This window comes from Camelus dromedarius, chromosome 2, assembly GCF_036321535.1.
Source record: "Camelus dromedarius isolate mCamDro1 chromosome 2, mCamDro1.pat, whole genome shotgun sequence".
In the NCBI taxonomy this organism is placed as follows: Eukaryota; Metazoa; Chordata; class Mammalia; order Artiodactyla; family Camelidae; genus Camelus; species Camelus dromedarius.
Genome location: NC_087437.1, coordinates 122015673 through 122030267, shown reverse-complemented (window position 1 = coordinate 122030267; position 14595 = coordinate 122015673). Strand labels below are relative to the sequence as shown.

The following is a 14595-nucleotide window of genomic DNA, read 5'->3' as shown; positions in this document are numbered from 1 at the left end:
CTGGTGATCTTGAACCCAAGTTGCTGCACGGAGTGGAAGTCTGCTGGTCTCTGTCCCGGCAGCGTCCCACTGCGGCTGCCCCACAGTTTGTGTACCCACTTACCCGGAGAAGGACAGCCGGGGTGACTCCCGATTTGGTGGATTACAAATGAAGCAGCTGGCGACAACAGAGTGTGCGTGCTGTGTGAGCACACTGGCATTTTTCTGTGGCTCACATCCAGGACTGTGGATACTGTCGCACGTTAAGTCTAAGTCTAATTTCATAAGAAACTGGCAAACCACTGGCCAGAGCGGAGGCACGGTTTCCCATCCCCAGGGGTGGCCAGCGCCCCGCTGCAGCCGTTGCAGCAAGCGGCCGTGACGTCTCCTGGTGGCCGAATTTGCCTTCTCCCAACAGCTAGCGACGCTGAATGCCTGTTTAGGTGCGTGCGTGCCCCCCGCCCATCTGTCCTGTCCGGAGAAGGGTGTTCAGCCCTTCTGCCCGTATTCTAAGCGGCTGTCTTGTTTTCTCACAGTGGAGATCGCTGTGGATATGGCCCTTTGCTGGGCGTGCGAGGCTCGGGTTTCTTTTCACATCTTAACAGAGCCTTTCATGAAGCCAATGCTGCTAACTGTGATGAAGCACCAGCTCTCAGTTTAATCTCTTACGACTTTGGTTTAAACTTTTCCTCTTTGCTGAATGGGCCTCTTTCTCCTGTATTTTCTCCTAAGCAGGGCATCATCGCAGATTTTACATTCAGGTATCTGATCCGTTTTGCGTCGATCGTGGCTCAGGTGAGACGATTAAGTCGAGGTGGTTTTGTTTTGTTGTTTTGTTTCGTGCATTACCCAACCGATTCAACACCATGTTTTGAAAAGACTGCCCTTTCTGTATTAAACTGTTCTGTCACCTTTGTTAAAAATCAGCTGTCCCCACGTGTGTGGCTGTGGTCTGGACCCTACCCTGTTTGGTTTATTAAGTGCCCATGTATCCGCCAATTCCACAGTGTCCATTTCACGGCAGCATTATGTGACTTAAAATTATTCCAACTGTATTTGTTTTCAAAACTCTCCTTTGTGGTCTCATGTAAATTGAAAAACCATCGTTTGCATCCACGAGCACGCCGGCTGGGGCCTGGACAGGACCCGCGTGGACCCTGCATTGGGGAAGCGCTGGTCCCGCTGTTGTGTGGGGGTCCCACCCTGCAGACGCAGAGGCCTCGGATTCGGGCCTTTGCTTTCTCTCATCGGCACGCTCTAGACTTCAGCACACAAATCGCGTGCATATTCAGTTAGACACAGCGAGCACATACCGCTCTGGAGCTCCTGTGTACGGCGTGTTTTGAATTCTGGTCACTGGTTTTTGTATGCAGACCTTGCATTCTCAGCAACAAACCTGCCCACTAGTTCCAGGGTTTCTTTGCAGCCCTAATGGGATTTGCGACGTAGACGTGTCACTTACAAATAGGGACAGGTTTCTTTCTTGCTTTCCAATCTGCATGCCTTCTCTTCTCGACTTGCTAGGCTGGCTATAACCTGTGTCCTCTGCACAGCAAGGGTGCTGAGAGCGGATCTCGTCGACGACGGGGGGGGGGGGGGGCGGGGGCACCAGCCCTTCGCCATTAACCAGGATGCTGGCTGGTAGGCGAAGCTTCCTGCTTTACTTAGGACCAAAACCTCATTTGTTCTTTTATATTGATTAAAAGGGCAAAATTTATTTCTAACCAGTACTTAGTTAAATGCTGATAAAACAGATTTCCCAATCATTATTTTTTAAAGGAATATTCAAATCAAAAGAATTGTAGTAAAATAAATTTCATCACAGTGAGATGTGCAGCTATGACAGCAGCTGCAGCGACAAACAGCGCGCACGGCGCACAGGCTCTCCCTGACACCGGCCCCGCTGCCCGAACGCGGGGGGGGGGGGGGGTCCAAGCTGAAGGGCAATGAGCTGCTTCCAGGGCCCACGCTCCTGACCGCCAGATGGCTAAACTCTGCTTCACGCCAGTCACACGTGAACCAGTGAGAGCGTCTGTCTCAGACTCAAAGGGAAGAGGCCCGTGTGTGAACGCGGCGCGCAATGTCCGGGGCGCAGGCATTTCTCGGGGGGGGGGGGGCGGGGGCGGGGAAGCGGACTTCACAGTGCTGTGAAAGCGCCTTTACAGCTGTCTGTGGAGCTGTCACACAACCCCCTCCCTCGGATGCGCCGGCCTGCTCTCTCCAACACGACCTCTCTCGCCCAGAGACGGGGGCTGAAGTCCTGCCGGCAACCGCCATCCGAGGCCACGTGAGGCTGCAGCAAGCAGCTCCGCAGTGGCCCGCTGGCTGTGCTGTGTCCCGGGCGCACCCAGGGCCTCAGCTGTGCCAGGCAGAGGACGGGGAAGGGACCTCGGGGGACGCGCACGCACTTGATTTATCCTGTTTAACAGCTCGGTGCCCCGGCAGCTGCAGGAGTCAGGACAGCAGAGGCCCAGGGAGCGCCTCCCTCCCCTGTGCTCCCGGAGAGAGAGATGCAGCTTGTGTCCTTGAGGCCGGGGAGGGAGAGGAGCTTCTGCAGGGAAACGCTCTTGCTGGTCACGGTGAATGTTAGAAAGACGTGCAGGGCCGACTTCACACAAGCTGACTTCAGTGAGTACCGCACAAGGCCTGCGGGCTTGTCACTCAAGTGTCCAGACGGACAAGCGTCCAGACAGACAAGAGTCCTGGGCTGGGCAGCCGGCAGCTGGCTCACCTCCCTCCCTGCCCCACAGGCTGCGCGCAGAGCGTGGGGCTTCTCTCTCTGGCAGGCGCGGGCTTCACCCGGGGGTGCGAGGGTCCTGTCCTACATCTGGGAGTGCGCCCAGGGGCTAGGGTGTCACCTACGCCAGCAAGTGCGGCTTACAAAAGTTCCAACCGTTTCAAACACCTGTTTCAGAATGAATAACATCTCTGCTACGGAGATGACAGGACTCCCTGGGGCCTGACCCCCACCCCCGCAGAGCGACCTGGGAGTGGACTTGATGCTCCCGAGGCCAGCGGTCATGGAGCCCCGACGTCTCTGGCTCCAGCATCTGCACACACTTTATCTTCCCCAGACCCTCCGGCCACAGCGGGAGGCCAAGCATGGCAGGGACATGCAATCTAACCTCAGTTCCTACCAGGTGCCTGCGCTGGGGGCACAGGACGGAGGAGCAGCCATCGCCCTCCAGCGCCCAAGCTGGTGCAGAAATAGGGCTGCAGGCCGTCCAAAAGGCCGAGTCAACACTCAACCCCTCCTTCACCCCCAAGACGTGCGCTCCAGGAAGGTCAGAGAGCCCAGAGTTCAGAAGTGAAAGAGAGATTCTTACGGCCTCAGGGTCAAGGAGACGTGAACGGGAAAAGGGCCTGGATGTGAGGCGACAGGAACGAGGGTGGGCGAGTCTGGTCAGGAGACGTGGGAGAGAAGGGCGGACACACAGAGCCATCCTCCTCGGGCCTGATGGACCTGCCCTCTGCCGGCCCCCATCCATGAACACAGAGTTTTCTGATGCCATGCGACCTGGCCAGTGCAGCCTGAGGGAGGCTGGCGGGGAGGGGGCAGCAGGGACAAAGTCGACCCCACCATCTGCTCTCAAAGGTGCCTATGTGTCTGTCACTGGGACCTGACCGACTACACGTGTGTGTGCTGGGCGCCCCCCAGGACACCACGATGAGCCAGGTGTGCAGTACCGGGGAGGGGGTCCAGGCGGAGCTGCCCCCAGCCCCCAAGGCAGGCACAGCCACCTTCCTGCACGCGGCCCGCACCTCCCTGGGGAAACTGGTCCCGCCCGTGAGGCTGGCCACCCGTGCTGTGAGCCAGCGCTGCCAGCTTCCGATCAGCTAGAAGTTCTGAATCAAATACTAACAGACAGAATCAGCAACGTTGGAAGACTAATAATGCACAGCACCTCACCGAGGTTCATCCCTGGAACAGGTGGGTAATTTAATGCCGGGAACTCTGTCCACGCGATGAACAAATGAAAGGAGAAACCCAATTATCACACAAAAAGTAACAATACGATGTGTTCTGTGTGACAGGCACAGTCCTCCCCACAGCCCCGCGGAGGCCCCACCCCACGTCACAGGTGGGGCGCGGGGCAGGGGGCTGCGACCTCACAGCAGGGACGTGGGGAACGGGGCTCAGCCCGAGGACCTTCACGCTGCAGGTGCTGGGAGGCACTGCTCACACCTGTGCGGCCGTCCCTGGTCAAAGTGGGCAGACAAAACACCTCAAGTAAGGTCAAGGTCAGTGACCCCAGAAAGCGAAGCACTGGTTTTAAGCCCATGCCTTGGGGACCATTTTGTACTAGGGGGTTCCAGCTTTTTATAACAAAGGGACATAGATGGTAATTTATACCAAGAAAAATGGGAATCAGAGAATGATTTTAGATAACCACGACACAAGACACTTCTGAGGAGAACTAAAACGCAGCGCTCAGGAAGGAAAAGGCAGGTGGGGGCTGCCTCTGCTCCCTCAGGGCGCCCGTCACAGGCAGGAGCACACTCCTTCCCTTATTAACGTGGGGCCCGGAAAGAGACCTCAGCCCCCGCTCCTGCGCCTGCTGGGGGGGCGGCCCTGGGTGCAGGCTTGCGCCCTGGGCAGGAGGTGTGGCTGAGTCCGTCCAGGATCACCCGGAAAAAGCCCCCAGAGAAGTGCTCCAGAGCCGCCCTTCCTCTCTGGACCAGGGCTTTGGGGGGGGGGGCCCGTCCTGGGAATCCCGCCTCCCACGAGCTTATTCGAGGAGGCCTCCCCCCACCCCTACGACCCTGCTCGGGGCGGCCCCCACTCCTTCTGCAGTGCTACCTGGAGGGCAGGCAGGGGGAGTCCCGGGGGGGCGGGAGCAGAGCTGGTGGAGGGCGGCCTCAGGCCCCGCTGACAGGGGAATCTGCGTCCTGGAGGGACGCTGACGGCAGGAGGCAGGAGGCCTGGGGAGAGAAGGCCCAGAAACACGAGGAAGCGGCCCTCCCAGGAGCCGGGCCCCCTCCCAGGTGGTGTCTTCACAGGGATGCCCAGGTGAGGGTGCCCCAGGTGAGGGCAATGGGGTCCTCTTATCCAGATGGCGGCTTCTCTGTCCTGAAGGGACACAGGTTCCCCAGGCCTCCAGACAGAAGCAGCACCACGGGCAGAATCGCCCCTGCGAGGCCCCCGCCCCCAGCAGATGCTCCCAGGATCTAATCCCCCAGCTTCGATCCTCCACCACCCGTTAATCCCGCAAGCGTGCACAGCCAGTGGGAGTCCCTCCCTAGAAGCCTGGGTGTATTCCCCTGAGCGTGTGCCCGGGGGTGGGGGGGCACTGGCCGGGGAGGGCACGCGGGCTTGGGTCCCCACATCCCCAGACGCACAATGGCAGATCTGTCTGGGCACAACGCACGCAGGTAACCTGGCAGAACAACCGAGTGGGGCCTAGTTTCCCAACCTGGTCCTGCCGCGTTCTTCGGGGAAGAAGCGGTCACAGGGCTCCACGAGACGAGGACGTGTGGCGGCAGGACCAGAAACTGCGGTGGGGTCTCCCGGTTTCCTCAGCACCCGGCCGGGGCGGGGGCTGCGCAGGGGCAGGGGACGGGGTGGGGGCGTGGGCAAGCCTCTGTGCCAGGCGGTCGGCTGGCAGGCGCTGTGCACACAGCCAGGGTTCAGGCGGGCAGGAGGACAGGCGCTCTGGAGCCCAGGTGTCACCAGCTGACACCAGCTGTCCAGGCACCCTCGTGCCCCCACTGCAGGCTCTGGGGCAATTTAATTTAAACCTCAGAAAGTCGAAGAAACACGTTTCTTGGTCACCCAGACAAGTGACTTTTAAAAGATTTGTTTGTAATAACAGCGGAATCCTTTTAAAAACCTAAAAAAACAGAATAAAAGGGGAAAACAGAGGGTGGCAGAGTGGCCCCTGCTGAGGGGCAAGTTGGGGGGGCGACCCGCGCAGCTGGGACACCGGACCCCAGGGGCCCTGAGGAGCCTGCCTCAGTGCAGCCCTGAACCCCACCCCCAGCCCCCGGGAGGGTCGCCATCGCTGGGCCTGGTGAGCATCTGTAGACGGACACCCAGGACCTTTGGTTTTGCATCAATGCGACAGCACGTGTTCTCGACTGGACTTCATGGTGCGGAGGGGGAGGCTGTGAAGCAGGCACATCTTAAATCACAGCTGCCAGGGGTGTGGCCGCCACTCACGAGGGACAACCCGCGTCGGGGCTGAGCCCGGCCAGACCAGCACGCGGCCCTCCTGTGCCCAACACGCACTTTGGGGGAGGCATCCCCCCTCCCCAGTGCCGACCCTGAGGTCGCCTGAGCTCCATGTCTGCCCTCCCTGTGTTGATGGGGCTCCACCCGTGAACACAGTCACACGAGGCTGACCCTTCTGTCACTGGGCATCGGCCCAGTTCGGGGTGAGGACCGTGTTCAGCCCCATGGGGACGTGGCCCTGGGGGGCTGTCCTCCCCGGCCCGCCGCCCTCAGGCCTGCAGCGCGCCCGGCTCCTCCCTCAGGCACGACTCCGCGCTGTCCTGCTCCCCCAGCGCTGCCCGCTTACTGTGGCCGCCTGTCCGTCCTGGTCCCGGCGTGGCTGGCCGCGGGCTGTTGCCCAGCTGCTGCTGCTGCTGCCGCAACCCCAGGTGCCCGGCCGCGCTCAGGCGTGTGACTCCGTCTGCGCCTGCGGGACGTGTGCCTGCTGAGGGCCGGGCCCGGAAAAGACCGTCCGTCTTCCATGAACCTTTCAGCTCGTTACCTGGTCTCGGGGACATCTGTGTTTGGTGTCCGGCTTTTTAAAATAAATACCCGATGGACCCAACACCATTTGTTAAATAGTCCCTCTGCTCCCACTGATTCAAACACCGCATTTATTAAAGTGAACAAAACAGAACCCCCCCCAAGACGTGTCTCCTCCACGTTGGTTGCTGAGGCTCTGCGGCTCGCCCAGCAGTGGGTTCTGAGACAGGCTGCCCTTCCTCTCCTTTCCTGCCTTCTTCTGGATTGTTTTTAATGATGCACCCCTCCCCCCGCCCCCAGCACCTCAGTGTGGGGGCCGCACGCTCAGGAGTGAGACCCTCCTCAGGAGAAGGGCCTCTGTCTCTCTGGGCTCCGCATCTGCTCCCGGCTGTCCCGAGTTGCCTGGACACGACAGTGCCCTGCGTCCCCGGCATCCTGTCCTCCTGCCCCGACCGCCCGGCAGAAGGCCCGGGGCCACCCTTCCCGGCCCCTCTCCCCGCCCCTCCTCCAGCCCCTTCCCTTCGGGCTTCTGTGGGGCGCTGGGCTGGCAGTGGGGCACTGGGCGCTGTCAGCAATGCCATTAGCAGTGGGGTCTCCAGGCAGAAAGGGCACTGACGGAGCAGCCTGTGGCCAACTCAAAAGAGACGCTGAGGTGCCCGGGTCACACGTGTGTCAAACTTGAAACACACCACGAGGCTCCCATGGTCCAGCTTCACATCTGACCTGAGGCACAGGTGCCGGCTGGGACCCTCTTATCCCAACTCGGCCCCGCACGCCTGTGTGCGGTGCCCGTGGCTCTCGCACTCATACAGACACCAGTGCCACCCCGAAGGTCTCGGGGATCACGGAACGAGCCCCAGCCCGGAGTTCGGCGAGGGGAAGTAGAGGAGAATGTGCCTCTCCAGAGAGTTCTCGGGGGCGGCGGTCCAGGACCCCCTCGGAGAGCCACGGCTGGCACTGTTCACGCACACAGCGCAGCCGACACTCAAAGACGGAAACCGCTGCCCTCCCTGCGGGGCTGCCCTCCCTTGTGCACCAGCTCGGCTGAGAAGGCCTGGGGCTCCGGGTCACAGCACTGGCGCTGGTCCTTGTGCCCAACTGCTGAAGCCCCCTCCTTGGCCAGGATGAAGACAGCTCTTCAGCAGCGGGTGCTGGGGACCCAAAATCTTCCCGAGGCTGTCGCGCCCTGCGACAGGCGCTTCTTGGCAGGCGGGTTTCTGCCTCCTTCTGCAGGGCCAGAGAGCGCCACCCAAGCCGAGCGCTGCAGGTGGCGGCCGGGGCGCGCAGGAGCCAGCCAGGCCCGGCCCCTCCCGCGGCCCCTGCAGCCCCCTCAGTGAGGCAGGAGGAAAGTGTCGAGTGTCTTCAGGGACGGCCAGGCCCACGTCAGGAGCTCGCGAGGGGCATTCTTCTGAGCGAGAGCTGCTTCTTCTGAGACTGCTATTTCTGGAAAAACGACCTCCCATTCCGCTGATAAATAAGGGAAAGTAAACGCCCCTACCACTGGCCAGCCGCAGGTTGTACTGCCAGTCCTCACGCCCCAGGGCCAGCGAGGGGTGCGGGTTACAGTGTCATGAACACGAGCACGCGTGAACTTGCGACCACACGCGGACGGAGGCTGATCGCCCCCGCCGAGGGGACGCACGTCAGGAGGGACGGGGAGGAGACGGGCTGAAAACTGCACTGACGTCCTGGGCACGCGCCCCAGGCCAAAAGGAAGCATTTAGGACCAGAAGTACAAAAAATATTGAAATGTCCTGCCCTATCTCAATGAAACAGTAGAAAAACCTCCCTCTTCAGGACGGCAAAGCGGGCGAGAGCCCCTGAGAGGCAGCTCATGAGACCCCCTCCGAGGCTGCAGCTGGAGGGCTGGGCGCCACCCGACGCGCCTCTGCTCCTGTAAGGGCTTCCTTTCAAGGAGAGAAAAATCTTATCTTGTTAGCAAGGGTGCAACTCCTATTCTTCACACCTCAAATGTGGAGTAGTTCATAATCTAACGTGCCCATGATCGTGTCTGTGGACTTGCCCGTGGACCCGCGTTTCCTGGAAAGCCAGTTAGGACACAAACTTTAAATATTTTGTTTCTGAAAGGCAAGCCGTTTTCTCCAGTAGAGCATACCCAAACCAAACAGGACTTTGGTTTCTAGCAAACTACTTCTGGAAACACTTTTTCCCAGAAAATCCAAGAGCAAGTAATTCGTCTAAAGACGGCACCAGCGGCCAGCCCACAACACAGACACTGCAAACACCTTCTGTTCTACTCGTCACCTGTAAAATGCGTCCATCAGAAATCCTGGACTAATGGAGTACCCCGATTCACTTACAGGACAGGTAAGAAAACGAGATTCTGTTGTCTGCAAGCCACAAAGCACACGCCAGTTTTACAAACACTTTTACAGAACTGTACACCCCACATCTGCCTCGTCACGGAGGAGCCACGTTCCTCTTCCCAGAGACGACAGAACTATGTTATTTCTCAATCCAAGCATCCAGCTCCAAAAGCACACAGTCCCCGCGCACTCACGACACACACACACCAACCCGACGCCCGTGCGTGGACCTCACGGTGCTTGGTGCTTTCAGCAGGTGGAAGCCAACGGCTCACCTCTCGTGTCCAAGGTCGCATGCTCAGACACAGGCGCTGGTCCACGGAGGGCGCGGGCCCCAGCCCCGGGGACAACCAGCATCTCCGAGAGCCAGAATCCTGCTCCCACCCCTACCGAGGAGCACTGGCTACTGGCACCTGAAGATCACACGTCCCTTTTCTGCACAACACCTCTTTAACATGACCACGTTAGCAATAGTCAACCTTCTCCTCACAAAGCAGCCATGTTGTCAGAACTGAGGACCTGATGCGAACAGCATCACGCAAACGTCTGGAACGCTTGGCAAGGCTCCCACGGCCCCACTCTGGCCGGCGCAGGGCAGGGCTGCAGCGGGTCCTCCCACACGCCCCCCGACAGCTCGGGCAGCCCTGGACGCGTCGGGCTCCGCGTGGCCTCAGCCCCTCTCCTGGCCGTGCAGCCTCACCGGGCCGCAGCAGCCCCTTACCTCAGAACAAAGCCACTCCGCGAGGTCGGGCAGGGCCGGAGGGACGTGGCTCTCAGACAGATGGTCACCCTCCCCGTTTAGAGGAGAGGAAAGTGCTAAAGGAGAAAAATTAGAGTGGGGTTTTGTTCTAAACCAAAGGAGGCTGCAGATCCTATTGGCCTCAGGTTGGAAACCTCGTGACATGGGACCAGGCACATGTGACCTACTTTTCGCCCAGCTCCCCTCGTTCCATTGGAGGGGTGCGCCTGGCGGATGCTGTCAATTCAATGACTCCTTCCCCCAACAGGGGCCACCGCACAGATCGGCGTGCCTGCGGGACATCGGCCGCAGCAGCTAAGCCCTGGGAAAAGGGGGGCCGCACCTCAGGGCCGTTAGTGGAACCGCAGCTCTGCAGACCCGAGTGGCCGCGGCCGCAGCCTGCCGTCTGCCCGCAGACGGGTGCCCGGAGCTAGTCCTCACCAGGACGAGGCGCCCGAAAGGGCACCCAGTGCAAGCTGTCCTTTCCCCGCTTTCTCCTGGTTGTGGCCGAGAGTGTGCAGGCACAGCCTGAGAGCCAGTGCGCACCAGCTGGGCACTGCCGTGTGCGTGCACGCCGAGAGCAAGCCTGGCGGCGGGCGCTGGTCTGGGCAGAGAGACGGACGGGCCCCCGGGCCTGCGAGGGGACGTGGGGAACGCAGCTGCCCCCTCAGAACGGGCACCTGCCGCCGAGCACTAGAAGGCCACCCTTTGCCCAGGCATCGCCCCCTCCCTCGCCACCTCACACGAGATCAGGTGCAGGCAAAGGGGGAAGAGCACCTAGCAGGCAGTGGCGGCACTCGGGTGCCGAGCAGGCTCGCTGGCAGGGGGTCGAGCACGCGCCGGGCAGGATGGCGTCGGCGCCCGCTGGGAGGGCCAGAGCGCACGGCCCTTTCTGATGCCGACACAGGTGCCTGGAGGAGGGGGAGGCCGCAGGTCCACTGCCCACGACAGCCTGATGGCTTGTTTCAGGAAAAGGGGAAACACACGTGTGCAAACCCTGTAACATCGCCTCCCAGAAAGACCAGCAGTCGCAGCGGCGTGTTCTGAGGGCGACCGGTTCACACTCCTTTTCCGTAGGCGCGTGTCATTGTATTTTTTAACAGAAATAGGACCAAGCCACCCACATTTGTCCTGTTTTTCTCACTTGACACTGTACGTGAAGTATTTTTCTACATCATTATATTAAGTCTACACGGTAGTGATCAAATCCCCCATGTAATCTATTCTACGCATAAAATGCTATGCGTGTAATTCTATGCATTTTCAGGCATGAGAACACAGCTGGCTGCAATCACTGAGCCCCGGGTTCTGAACGGTTGCGTCAAACAAGCCTTCGCCGATAATCTCTGGGAGGACCTCTTTCTGTCCCTGTCTTACTGCCTTGGACTGTTCTTTGTGGATATCACTCTGGGTCAAGGGACACGCATGCCTGAAGCCCTGGCCTGTGGTGACAAAGCAGCCCCTGTGCTACCCGAGCGCCAAGTCCTGGGGACGCTAGTGTCAGGAGCCCAGCAGGGAGGAGGATGCTAACAGCCCCGCCGTGCGCCCTGCGCTGCCAGCCCAGCCAGTGCTCGCGGCAGCTCTTTCCCGGGCAGAGAGGGAAGCACCGTCACTCCCGGCGCATTCACAGTCTTAAAGCAGTGGCCACCTAGGGCCCGGCTCTTGGCCACCGAGGGCGCTGGGGAGAACTGGGCCCTGGCCTTGGGTCTGGTGAGGGGAGCTGAGAGCAGGGTGGGGGCTGACCTTGAAGACGTGACGAGGAAGGAAGAGTGAGCAGAGGGGCTCGAAGGAACAGAGTCATGGGCAGAGAAGGAGCCGGGGGCCTGGGGGCATAAAGGAGGGGTGGCTGGAGGTCGAGGGGACCCGGGGTGCCAGGCTGACAAGCCAACACACAGCAGAAAGCTGCTGAGCGGGAGGGACAAGGCCATGGCAGAAGGAAACATGACTGCCCGCTATTTAGGGTGCAGGGCACAGGGACCCACGGCCGTGAGCACCACCCCTCCTGGCATGGGGCGCTGGCCAGCGCTGGGGCTCAGCAGCTCTGTCCTCATGGGAACAGTTGGTCAGCTGAGAGGATGGCGGTGGGTCTTTTGTCTCTCTGGATGCCACCCCGACCTCTGCAGCCGTGTCCTGCGCCTGACACGAGGCCAGATGCTTGGACCTTGGAGCACACAGGCACCTGCAGATGTGGCTGGGCAGAGGGCTGGGCGGCTGGGGGCAGGCAGGGGGCCTAGTGAGGGGCCGCTGGGCTCCTGCCTTTGGAGCGCTGCAGCTGGCCCAGGGGAGTGGGGGCCTGTCCTCCACACGGCCCCGGAGAATCCCGGGCAGGCAGCCCTGCTTTACATAACTGGCCTCGCCCTTGACCGCAGCCTGGGACGTGCCAGCCGTGTGGAAGGAGCCATTCCATCCGGCTCCTGTCCTGACCCAGAGAGGACGTCGAATGACCTGTCACTGCCATTCACGCAAACAGGCACCTGGAGGTTGAAATGGTTTTCCCCTTCTTCCACACAAAGCAAAGGTGAAGACAGCGCAGCAGCAGGCACCCGGAACTGAGCCAGGCTCCACGGGCTGAAGGTGCTGAGCTGCGGTGAGGAAACCAAGCCAGCCAGACAGACCAGGCGGCAGGAGAGAAGCTGGCATGAAGAGGAAGGAAGAAATGTTTCAGAACGCCGGCCCTCGTAACGTTCTGTGACGTTTAAAGATGCACCTGTTTCTCCGACGACCACCTGGGAGACAGGTTAACTCAGAACCTGGACGATGTGTCTGTCGGGCATCTGGGTGGTAAATCCTATAGCTAAAACCAGGTTCTCAGTGGCCACCTTTGTGCCCTAGACGGACAAAGCACGTCGAATGTACTCTAAGGGCTTTGGCAATGGCTGTGTAACACGGACGCACAGATGAATAAACCAGACCTGGGCTGGAGACCACCAGGCACGTGGGCTGTGGGAGGAACCTCGGGGCCTCAAAGTACAGGTGAGAAACTGAGGCCAGAGGGCAGCAGCGCTGCAGCCTTGGACAGAACTTGGACCTCAGGGTGCTGGGGTGCTCAGCGGCACACAGAACACACCCTCCTGCACACACGCACGCAACCCTCCTGCACACACGTGCGCACCCTCCTGCACACACATGCGCACACCCTCTTGCACACGTGCACGCAGGCTCCTGCACCCACACCCACGTGGCAGGCCAGCCAGCAGAGTTAGCTCGGGGCCCTGCGCAGGGCTGGTCCTCACTTACAGAACGACAGGCCCAGCTCTTCAGACCCCACACCCGGCTTCTTTACAAAATGGTGGGATGAGGCCCTCGGGGGCTAACGCTGGGGAACACTTAGGGGGACACAATTCTAAGGCACCCACGTTCCTCAAAGTTCAAGGGAAAAAGCCACGGAGAAACACTTCTGCCCCAGTTTGGACCTGCTTCTTCAAACTCTAACTCGACTACAGGTGACTTTCAAGAGCCGCCCGGGAACGACGCGCCCGCAGCACCAAGGCCTCGTCTCGGCTTCCTTTCCTTGCTGCGGTCTCCCTCTCGAGGGTCTGTCTTCTCTCCCCAGCGCCGCTCCCAGCTGACAGCACATCACGGAGCAGAGGGTAACACTCAGTGTCGTGCCGCTTGGAACAGCTTCCACCTTCAAGGGCGAGCTTGCCTCTGCCACACACATTCTTGGAAAATACACATGCAAACAAGACAGGTCACAGGCACTCACCTTCCCCCATAAGCAGGCTCTCCGAGTCAGAGCAGGTCCCTGGACGGCATGTGTTCAGATGTGTCGTAAGTCAGAGCATCCCAACCGGAGCTGGTGGCTTGGAGGAGCCCGCTCACCTAAGACACAAAACACGGGGGACGTGAGCTTCCAGGCTGCGACCTCACCTGGCAGGGCTGAGCTTTGACAGAACTGCCGCCCCGCACGCAGAGCAGCCGCGCTCCTTACACATGCGGGTGCGGGGTGCAGGGGTGGCGCCGGAGGCCAGACGGAGCTTCTCACCGGATGCTGCCCTGTGCCTGCCCGAGGAGGCCGCCTTGCAAACACGGAGGCGCCACCCATTTCAAAGATGAGAAGTCCAAGAGAAGTTTTTTGTTAAAGCTGTAAACACTTTTGAGAATCTAAGAGAAACAGTCAACTTTCTACTTACAATATTTAGTAGTTTATATATGTACATACGCTGATTTACAAATAACATTTATGAAATCACACATTAACTTAAACACACTGCCGGCTTCCCTCTTTCACAGCTAGTCTAACCGTGTCATTCAGACCCTTCCATTTCACGTGCAATCTGTCCACGGCATCTCTTCCCAGAATGCGCCATTTTCACCTTGGTCCAAGTTTCCTGACATTTCACTTTCTAAACTCACATTTATTGCCCAAACAGGAAATTTAATCCCCAGGTACAAGAGTGTATTTCCATAACATTCCCCTCTTTGTTGCGTTTTAAGTCTGCTCTTCGGTGCATGCTTATGCCCTCTGCACCTCATGGTTACAGACGTCTTTCCAGGCTTCTTTACAAAGCGTCTGACATTTGGAACTGCGAGGTCATAGCACCAAAAATAATTACAAGCCCGTGTTAAATGTCTCTGTCTTCCTCCGTGTCAGCCAGGTAACCACTTTAGGCAATAAATAACATCCCTGACTGAGTCTATTTCAAACTAACATATCTTGCCTATGTAATGTGTGAGGATCAAAATGATATAAATGAGAAAATACAACACGAAAGGAAACGCCATGAGGGACGGTGCTGAGTACGAGCCTCCCCCTCTCACGGGGGCACACGGTGTCTCAGCTGGGAAGGCACAGCTGGGAAGGACCAGGCTCAGCGTGTTACGGCGCATCAGAGGACCAGAGAGGGGGCACTCAT

General features: G+C 59.4%; 1 protein-coding gene across 2 annotated transcripts in view; it reads right to left on the bottom strand.

The window, feature by feature from the left end:
• The window catches only part of PCBP3 (poly(rC) binding protein 3), a 184953-nt gene that overhangs the window by 35487 nt on the left and 134871 nt on the right, over nucleotides 1-14595 (bottom strand). For both annotated transcript variants that reach the window (XM_031461015.2, XM_031460999.2), the window contains one exon: nucleotides 13446-13561. In XM_031461015.2, the coding sequence (XP_031316875.1) occupies nucleotides 13446-13455 (10 nt within the window). In that variant the 5' untranslated portion in view covers nucleotides 13456-13561. The remainder of the gene's footprint in view (nucleotides 1-13445; nucleotides 13562-14595) is intronic.